The sequence below is a fragment of the Cupressus sempervirens genome, chromosome 11 (genome assembly GCF_028749045.1).
Source record: "Cupressus sempervirens isolate cs-2001-9-10 chromosome 11, ASM2874904v1, whole genome shotgun sequence".
NCBI lineage: Eukaryota > Viridiplantae > Streptophyta > Pinopsida > Cupressales > Cupressaceae > Cupressus > Cupressus sempervirens.
In genome coordinates this window covers 273,129,687-273,140,505 of record NC_143128.1, presented here as the reverse complement: position 1 = coordinate 273,140,505, position 10,819 = coordinate 273,129,687, and the positions used below count along the sequence as shown (strand labels likewise).

General features: G+C 34.4%; 1 protein-coding gene across 2 annotated transcripts in view; it reads right to left on the bottom strand.

Moving 5' to 3' along the window:
- Positions 1-5,625: 5,625 nt before the first annotated feature.
- LOC149529173 (exocyst complex component EXO84B-like) overlaps positions 5,626-10,819 on the bottom strand; it is a 138,271-nt gene continuing 133,077 nt past the window's right edge. The window contains exons 6-7 of one of the 2 annotated variants that reach the window (XM_089811115.1): positions 6,367-6,506; positions 5,626-6,259 (exon numbers count right to left, since the gene is read on the bottom strand). In XM_089811115.1, the coding sequence (XP_089667241.1) occupies positions 6,019-6,259; positions 6,367-6,506 (381 nt within the window). In that variant the 3' untranslated portion in view covers positions 5,626-6,018. Of the gene's footprint in view, positions 6,260-6,366; positions 6,507-10,819 lie in introns of those variants that run through there. The other variant, XM_089811116.1, reaches the window with a different exon arrangement.

Below are 10,819 nucleotides of genomic sequence, written 5' to 3'. Positions count from 1 at the left end.
AAATTATCTCCTCATTCTTACCATTGAGTTATAGCGATAGGGCATGCTCATCGTGGCAATTTAGGAAAGTTGATGCCTGATACTTGAAACTTGCATAAAAAAATGAGTGCATGTACATGTGTATATATGTCTAAGCTAAAAAAGCAATTGTGGGGAGTGGTACATCATGTAGATCTTGACTAGCAGGTGACTATGACTCACTCTCCTAACCACATCAAACATGTCAAATAGAAATATAAAACAAACACGTACACCATACATATGCAAGTATGGAGTAAGCACCATAAATAAATCATGAATACATATAACATCAAATTTCACTATAACAACTCATAATCATAAAGATATAACAATAATCATCATTTAAAGACATATCATATGGTATCACCAAGAAACAATTACATTTACATATTGAAGTATTTCCAATCAAATATCACTTAAGGGCTAGCAAGTTCATAGGAGATTCAAATAGAGCTTGATAGATAATACACAATGATAGCAAAAAGGGATGTGTATTACAAAATGGAAGAGAAAAAAGTTCAAATCTGTCAAAGATTGAAGGGGGTGAATGACCACTAGAAGAGCTATGTAGGTGTGAAAAGAACTTGTAGAGAATTTGAGATAGTGGAAAAGGTTCTCCTAAATGTAAGACCACATAAAAGTGTTATCAAATTTGGTAAAAATGTCAAGTTGACCCCAACATATTGATGCAGGAGAATCCTAGGGTAGCTAGAAATCCTATATGTCGAAGTGATTTTGGCCTTGGAGTTGATAACTTAGTTGTAGAGGGACTAGTGCTCGATCATTGTTGGGTAGTTCTTGGTTGTAGTGTAGGCCGAGGTGCTTGGTCGCTGAAGGTGCTTGGTTGTTGTGGTGCTCAGTCGCTGAAGGAACTTGACATAGTTTCTAGCATTCAGAAAAACATGTTCTCCACAATGCTTGGTTTGTTCGGTGATGCTTATGGGAACTCCAAGCATACTTGGTTGTTTTGCTGACACTTGATAGGGTGATGGTGTTGAATGGAGTTCTTGAGGTCTTGGTTAGCCGACTTGGTGCATTTAATGCATGTAGCATGTGATCATGATGTGGATCAATCTGGGGGGTACGTGAGGACCTATGTGTGGCCTTGGTTATCTCTCCTATGTGCATTTAATCAGTGATGTAAACTTGGGGCTTGTCCTAAGTATTTTTTGTGTGGTTATTGCAGATCAACATTTTGTATTTAATATTTGTTGTAAGCCGACTTGTAGCTTAAATATGCATTAAATGTAAGGGTTTATTTAATTTGTAACTTGCTAGGCTGACTTATGGCTTTGTTGGGTATAAGTATGGGGTCTTGTGGAGTCTTAAGTCATAATCATCTAGCATGGAGAAGAGGATGTGGTAGAAGAGTAAAGTTTGAGTAGAGCTAGTGGCGACGATTGAAGAAATGAGGATATTTCTTGTTGGGCTTGCAAGCACAAGTTTAGATCTCATGTGGGGTTTCTTTTAGAGTGATTTTGTGTTACAAATCTAGACTAGATAGGGTTTGGGTTGGATCTTGAGGGATCTTGCAGAACTATTACTTGCTTTGTATTTGGTTGTAACCGGGAAGGGCGCCTTATAGCTCAGCACATTGCATGTAATCAGTTATTTTATGAATAAAGAATTTCAAAGAGTTTGGTATCAAATCTTATATCTTGTGTTGTGTTTCCACTATGTGGTTAATTGCTAGGGGCTAGGACATCTCCTTTGGGGATTTTCCTGCCTTGCACTGCGTTAGATATTTGGGATGTTTTGAAGTGTTGGAAGTTGTAAACTCTATAGCCTACAAATTTTCTCTACCTTTAGCCCTTGCTCGAATACATAATGTGTTTCATGTGTCTTAGGAAATATATAACCAATGCAAAGCATATTATTGACTAGGATTTTTTGCAGGTACAAGATCAAGGGGTGGTGGTAAAAGGAACCACTCAGAATACTTGAGGTGCATAAGCTACGCTATTGAAATCAAGATATAACCCAGTGCAAGCTCCAATGAAACCAATATGTTGAGCATAATGCTACCTGAAAATATTATGATAGAATTTTGCAAAAATTTCCCCATCTTTTTCCCAAAAAAATGAACTTTAGATGGATACTATTATATTGGGTTCTAAATTGAGAATTGTGAGACTTTATGGAAACTCTTATGTAATTGTTATGATTGTTATTTCTATGTACTTATTTATAATTGTTCATTAGGGATGATGAAATGCAAGAGGGTCGGGGGAGCGGGATCGGGGGGTAACATCCGATATTTTATTTTATTTTAAAATGTTTTATATAGCTATTGAGATTTAATGTGAATTGGAAATGGTTGGATATTCTTTATGATTTCATGTAAATTGGAGCTAGTTAGTTAAGATGGTTATTTATTATGATTATATTAACTACAGTAGAATGTATTGGAACTATACCTTCACTATTTTATTTTTTCTTGCAGGTGCAAGATGAAAGGGGGAAAGTATTGGTAGAGAGGGAATAGGGCACGAGCACCAACCTATCACTGAGCTTGTCAGGTATTCATCTAAACCACTTTGGCCATGGAAAAGAAGACTAGGGTAGACTAAATATTACCAAGTGTCTAATATGAGCTGACTAGGTCATCTAATTTAAAAGTAAGTGTATGTGTGTGTGTGTGTGTGTGTGTTAATTATTACCTTTAAATTGGAATTAGGCTATTATGCATCCTCTAATGTCTGATATGATATATTATATAAATAATACCCATAGTCCTTTCACACACACACACACACACACACACACACACACACACACACACACGCATCTATATACATGTTTTCATGCAATGTAACTCCATCTTTTCTCATTCTTTCCTATAGAGGTCGATCACTCTTCTTTATATTTAGTTGGCATAGATGATCATGATTTGACTTTCAACTTATTCGCTATTATTATTGTTGAACCTGCAATTTATAAGATCATTCAAAATATGATCATTCCTTGCTAGCAAATGCCAAAGTGTGACACCAACTTCGATCCCTTTGAAGTTCATTGTCCAACATTCAAAGCAAGTGATCTACAATCCAAAGACTTTCTTTTATTAGGTCATTTTCGTTGAAGTTGCTCACTTTTATTCTTGCGGTAACTAGATAAGTTGTTTATTATTCATAACTTTCATAAGATTGTTCAGTTGGGCTTTGATTGTTATATGAAATGTCTCCATGGTCTAGAATGAGACTACTTACCCAGTTGTGCCAAGAGTACTCAAGGGTTGATAACAACCTTTATTATTTAATATATTTGAAGCTTACTATTGTGCTGAGAGAAATCGATTGAACATGGTGTCCATGCTCTATATTATTTAACATATTATGAAGCATGTAGTATTGTGCCAAGAGAAATCAATTAAACATGTTATTCATGCTTCCAAATAAAATGACAATGGATGCATGTCCTTGAGATTTTGGAAGCTAGTCTTGGCTGAAACTATATACAACTACTCGGAAATCATAAAATTTTCTTCCTCCTTTTCTAAATTATGGGTGCAGAAAGAAAGTCCCTTTTATATAGCTGAATTTATATAATGCAAGCAGAAAACATACAAAATTACATCAAGGATAGCCAAGAATGGCAGAGATAAGTGGTAAAGTTCATATGAAATGGACATAATAATAAACCTACAAAAAAAATTTGATAAATCAAAACTATAAAAAACAATATAATTGGAATCTAGTCAACTCATAATGGGAACTAGATATTAGTTGTGTCTATCAAGTTGAGTGGTGGGTGATCGGGCACACAATGTACTATGGAAATCTCTGGCCAAGGTAGGTTTAGTAGCAAATGATGCTGCTATGATCACTACAGATTTAGATAACTCATAGTCATATGGATAGTTGGTTGGGAGGTACCCACAATCTAGCCATCTATGTAGTTGACAACTCTAACAACATGTTGCTCAGGTGAGAGGACAAGATGGTGTACACATGTCTTATCATGTGCAAGATTGGGTCATTCTCACTAGAGAATGAGTGGGGATTACACAAGGTCTATGGTTGGGTGGTTAAGCCTCTGTTAATGCTTTTCCTCTCCTCCAAATGCTTAGACTTGCACAAAATATATCAATTCCTACTTTGATAGTATCTCATTATTCCTTCAATAGCATCTTTATTTCAATGCAACTAAAAATGTTTTTTGTAGTTACTTTTATGTTTCACGCACGTGACATTTATTCTTGGGTGATAAGAGCTTGTGCTAACCAAAGGATGCTAATGCATCAAAATGGAATGGCTCACAATTCAAATATGAGGAAAAACTTGCAACAAAAAGGAGGATCTCTAGGTCTTAATATAAAACAATGAAATAATACATCAATAATATGATTCTTGGAAATGCTGCTGCAACTAGATTCAAGAATTCATTGTCTCCTAATAGTTCCTTTAAAACCATGTGTTTGTAATGCCAATGGAGAACATATGATTCACACAAGTGGTGACTTATATGAGGCTTGTTAAAGCAACATTGATGTTCAAATTATATTGGATTTTAATTATTATATTCTATATAATTTCACAAAAAAAATTGAATAGAAATATAATATGTTATCCCATGTTTTTGAATGGGGGAATGTCAGGTTTGTTTCCTCATCCAATATCTCGAACCATTTTTGTGGAGGGCTATTAAATATAGGAAATACAAAAAATATTGGAAGATTTAAGTATTCATATGAAAATATGAATAAAGCATGCTTATATATATTATAGAACCTTAATATATTTAAATTGGCAGCTCACGTGTGAGTCAATCAAACAACTTATCAAAACTCAAACATTAATACTAGTCGAGGGATGCCCCCAAAAATAACCCCATATTCAGAGACATCACCGGGTCCAGTATGGGTCCAAAAAGCCTAGGGACATGTTCCTAGGTTCCTAGGATGCATAGAAAGCAAGAAAAAATAGACGTAATCAGCCCAAAAAATAGGCACAAATTTTGTATGGAGTAATGAACAAGATAATAGAACCTTTGCAATTGTTAAAAAGCAAATTTTAGCTGAATAGGAGGAAAGATGTCAATGAATTATAAAAAAATTGAATGATTGTGCAAAATAGGTACAAATAAGGTCCACCATCCTGATTGTACTTCATTAGTATCTGAAAAACTTTGTGTACCAAAATGAAACTATTATCACATAAAAATTTGTTGGTAGTAGTTAAAAGTATGGTCCCTTTAATATATGTGTGACCTTCACTATAGAGTACACAAGATCTTATCATGGTCTGATTGCATTTCCAACACTACAAAGTTGCTAATAACATATTACAATGCAATAAGATATATGTACTCCATTATAGAGGTCATATACTTGAATCAAAAGGGATATGTTGTACAATCTCAACAATATAAGTTGAAACAAATGCTTGGTTGCAATAGAGAGCTCATATATATCACATTGACGTCTAATTGAGTAATAACCTTAAGAACTAACCTTTTTGTGTTTACCTTTAAATAAGTTTTTATATATTTAAGGACATTCATAACTTTAGACAGCCTCTGCTGATAGTGCTCTCCAAGCATGTACAAGTTTTGAAAAGCCATTTAGGCCCCATAAGTTTGTGATTCTTGACCCAAGAACCCATGTCAAATAACAAAGTCAACTGTTTTATGAAAATATTTATAATACATTTTTTGTTACACATGCAACTTTGAGTTCATTCCTGTGATCTGCAAGCCAGTTGGGATTCAGTTCAACAACAAGAGAATGCTGCATTGATAAATATAGATGACCTAATTCAAGCTAATATAATTAATACATGTCCTTTTTCCTATTTATTGTTTTAAAATGGAATGACATTTTTTATTGATTGAGAAAAGAATATATATGTACAGCATTATAGATTTTGCTACTTGTCCATTACATTTCTCCTTTACAAACATTTCCTCCAAAAAACCATCCAGAAGATAGCTACTAGCTGCAGTTTTATAAATAATATGGTCTTTAACATACTTAGAACTGCTTGCTGCAAAAGACACTCACTCAGAAGAACCTTCAGATCTCAAACTTGAAGGACTGCTATAGGGTATCAAATCAGGTTCTTGGTGAAGCATATTTTCATGATCACGCTGTTCCTTAAATTCTTGGATACCAAGGTCATCAAGCTTTTGTTGAGATCTTGAGTCGTCCATTTCAAAAGAAATCTCAGCCTGTCTTGTCAGAAGTTTATTGATCGCTTCCTGAGAAGTTTTTGAAAACCATCCATCGTTTGGCAAACAACTACGATGTGCAAAAGATAATTTTCCGCATTAAGCAACATAACATTAAAAAAATCTGAATCAACAGTAAACAGATCCCACAAGTTAATATTATAGACAATGTTGTACCTTTCGGGGTCATTTCCAGATGTTGTAGAAGATGCAGTCACAGCACGACGTGTAATTTTCAAGACCATCTGTTGGATGTGCCGAGAGAAGTAATGTCCATGTATTGCACTCTCAACTAAAAAGTTCATATCTAAAACAAACTTTGAACACAAAATTAGGCATTAGACTTATTGAAACCAAAAGGCACAAATAGAAGTTCATAAATAATATTGAACCCAAGTTGTTGTACATAAATTGAAAAATTATGCAATTCACTTTGTACAATTTGCATGGGAAATTGGATTCCAGGCATGCACAGTGCAGGAGATAGCTCGGATTGTTTGCACTATTTGAACAAAAGCTAAAGGTAAATCATATTTGCATATTTGGTTCTACTGTTTTTCATATGGTCGAAACAATAAAAGGAAAAAGTATGACTGTAAGAGTAGGTAATACTTATTCACACATGGAGTGTCTAGTCCTAAGGGATACAAAAGGACAATGTGATTTCTTCCCAAGCCACACTTTAGTCTCAATTCCCTAATCTAAATCATAATGATGCTATGGGAGTTGTTTCTGTAATACCTTGACCTCAATTCTGGAGAAGACTGCAATGATCAGCACCTAGTTGTAGGATGTGTGGGAAGATTAAATTCCCCTGCCTAAAGAAAAATCAGAAGGCTGGGAAAATGTATGTCCCTTTTCAAACGTAATTGGGTTGTAAACAATTTGAGTTTTCTTGTAGGCTAATTGGTGAGAAGGGGAGAACTCGCAAGTTTATGAAGAACATAGGATTAGTCAAGCAGTTCTGTTGTTCATGGCAATGCATTCAGATGATCTTCTTGTGTCTCAACTCTCAAGTGCTTTTACAATGTAATTTTGATCTTTTGGGAGCTCTCCAACCTTCTCACAAGCACGCTACTTTTAGATAGTAAACTTGCTTTAATTCATCATCCGAAGTCCTTGCTGACATTGGTATGATCGAAATTTCATAGTTGCCTAACTTCAATGCTTTTAGTTATAACTTAAAATGTCATAAAAAGGAGATATCAAAAAGGCAACTAAGGCATGATTATTTATTCAAAAGTGTTTTAAGTCGTGCCTTTAAGGAAATGCCTAAGCACTATATTGCACATAATGAATTATAAATTTGAAAGAAAGAGTTTGTGAATGAAAATAGGAGAGTATTTCATCATTAGTAATTTCCCTCCAAAATGTTATAAAAGGAGTGTCGGTGTAACTAAATATTCCTATTGACATTTTGCTTAAGCTTTCGTAGGATAATGCAGTGCATAGTTTACATTCCTAAAGACACTCTGAAGCTTGCACCTATACTTTCCAAAGAGTAGGAGAACTTCTACTTTAGGTTGTGACAGTTGTTATTACATTCCACTTTGTGTGTAAGATCCATCTTTAGTGCACTAATCACAAATCATCCTCCACATGTTGCACATACTTTATTGCATAATGGAAGATGATCCACCTTTGGCGGACATGTGATTCCATGTTGTGTGGGTGATAACTTATCCATTCCTTATCATAGTCTCTTCTTTCTTTACCTATATAAGTAAGCCTATTATGTACATTTTTGTGATGTCAATTACAAATAATATCATTCTAGCATCTTGTTGTAATTGTCTTTCCATTTTCCTGTGGAAGTTATCTTGGTATTTCATTTGATCTTGGGGTGTTGTCGAGTCACCTAAAACTTTAACAAGGTATCAAAGCTCTCAAGGAGTGAAGATTCCTCCAGAATTGTGATTTTGGCTTGATTATATTGTAGGTGCAGAGCTAAGTAACAAGGTTCGAATTCGAGTTCGAGTTCAACAACTATGAAGTTCGGATAAAGTTCGGCAAGGCAAAAAAATTGAAAAAAATCGACAATAAATTCGCCTTATATAACTTTTAAGAATATATAAATATATCCCCCTAATTCCTAACCATGGGAGGGTTTGTAACTTTGTGGAGACGATTATAGAGTATTATATTTTGTTTACTTTTCTTTGCTAATAAAGAGAATTAAAATAAAAGAATGATAATCTTTTTATCTAATTTTTAATTTTTTACTAATAAAATAAAGCTGTGAATATTATTGAATTAAAAATAATAATTAAATAGTGTAAAAATAAATAAATTAATATAAATAAACATACAAAATATTAATATTTTACTGATTAAATAAATTTGTTTTTGTATAATAAATATGTGGAAATTAAAGAAACAATAAACATAACATTTACTATCATAATCTTATCAAATATTAAAACACAATAATAAAAATAACTTTTACTATTATAATCCTATTAAACATTTGAGCCTCAATAAAGAAATAAGAATGTTATTAAAGTGAGATGTTTTCTGCTAATGGCCATTGTGGATGAAGTGTTTTGACAAATGGAGTGAACAAACTGACTAAAGTAGATGAACGACATGAGGCTGGAGTCAATGGGGGTTGAGTAGACAAATGCAATCTAATACGAGCTATAAAAACGAACTTCAAACACGACCCTCCACCAGTGCTATGATACTTCAGACACAATCTTTTTGCCAATGGTTTTTTCCCCTAACCGAGCTTTAGATATGCAAATGAAGGAGATTGTTTTAGAAGCTTTTTTTGCCTAGAATTCCAAAAGTGGCTTCAAATGAATTTGATGATGAATTTAGACTATTTTTTTATTTTTTTAATGGGTTTGCTGAACTTGAAGCCGAAAATTCGATGAACCCTAGACTAAGGTGTAGAGTAAGGACATTTGGGCATCACCACTATGTCTAGGAGGTTGTTTTGGTGAAAGTCGACTATGTATTTGTCAATACTAGGAAAAAGCCAATTTTGTAGAAAAAATAATTTGCATGGGCAGGCTATAAGACTCACCAACACAATCTAGTACAACTATCAAAAAAAATTTGCATTTTTCAATTTATATATATATATATATATCAAGAGAGAGAGAGAGAGAGAGAGAGAGAGAGAGAGAGTTTGGGCAAAGATTGCTAGAAGATCATACAATGACTTCAAGGTTCCTTTAATGCCAGGTGTTGACTGTGGATAAGATCGGTGGTTGATGTGATTTGTTGATGATCACAAGGGGCCTTACGTGTTTATTTAGATTCATTTCAAGCCATACTGGATGGGAGCTATCCTAAGGTTTTGCAATAAAGTACTTTTTGGAGTTTTCACAAAATATGCAAAAATTCAATAAGATAGGGTTCAGGAACTCTATTCTAATCCTAAGGGTAGTGATAACAACAAATAGTACTCTAGTGGAAAAATTCCTCAATTTACCGAATTTCGCTTTGCCAAGTTATACTACAACTACACGTGAACTGGTGCAATCTTCAAGGGTTATGCTAAAGATTTTCATATCACCGAATACGCCATCATAAAGAACAATGTATACTTAATCTAATTGAAGAAATTTTGGAGAACAAGCAAGCACTAAGACACATCAAGTATTCACCAAGCTCCAATGAAAACTTTATAATCTCAGTAGCTCATAGCAACAATCTCATAAAAGTCTCCCTTTACAAATGAGAAATGAGGCCTTTATATAGGTCCTCGGTTACAATAGGTGGCTCGGATGATCACAATAACCGATGGCCAAGATCATGCCACATCAGCCCTAATTAGGGTTAGGGCAAAGGAAAGGAATCTACATTAATGCAACAAGGAATCCACTATTGTAGTGGGTAATAAATGCCCACTATGCATGCTTGTTTAGGAAGGAGTGGGGTGTAATAAATGATCCCTAAGAACACCCACTATGCATTTAATGCATCTATCCTTGATTTTTTCGCCTAAAGGATCAAAATCGATTTAACATTGTTTCCAACTCCTCTGTACTGATGCTTTTTGCAAATTCTTGCTTGAATTCTAGAACTATAATTGCTCTTTCTACTTTTCCCGAGCTTTCATCCCAATCTGGTAGTAAGTCCTTAGTAGTGTGCATTGTATTTGAGAAGATGGAGAAGTTCTCAAAATCATCTCTTCCATATACATTTAGTTGAAAGAATTCTTCTAACTTGACTTTCAGATTAGCAGTTGTCATTTCTTCTTCCACCAATCTCTGTGATAACAAGGATGCAACTGCATTTGATATTCCTTGCTTGATGTTATCAACAATCTTCTTCCATTGACTAGATTCCTTGGTAAAGCTCTCAAACATTTCCTTATCCATGATCACTGCACTGTACCATCGAATAAAATCATAGACATCCCCCTCGTTGATAACTGAACCATCAATCAATTCTTGCTTTGGGGTCTCCATCAAATTCTGAATGTCGGCAATCACCTCTTCTTAGTAAATATGCTCATCCACCCATGATTCCTCCATGCACTGGATCTTAGAGATTGCAGCCAATGCCCTATTGTGTACTTGCACTAATTCTTCTGCATGTTTGAAGGCTACCTCCTGAATTCCTTCAATCCAAATCTTTGCACCTTGAGCAATCCGCTTGATTCTGTCAATATCACCTA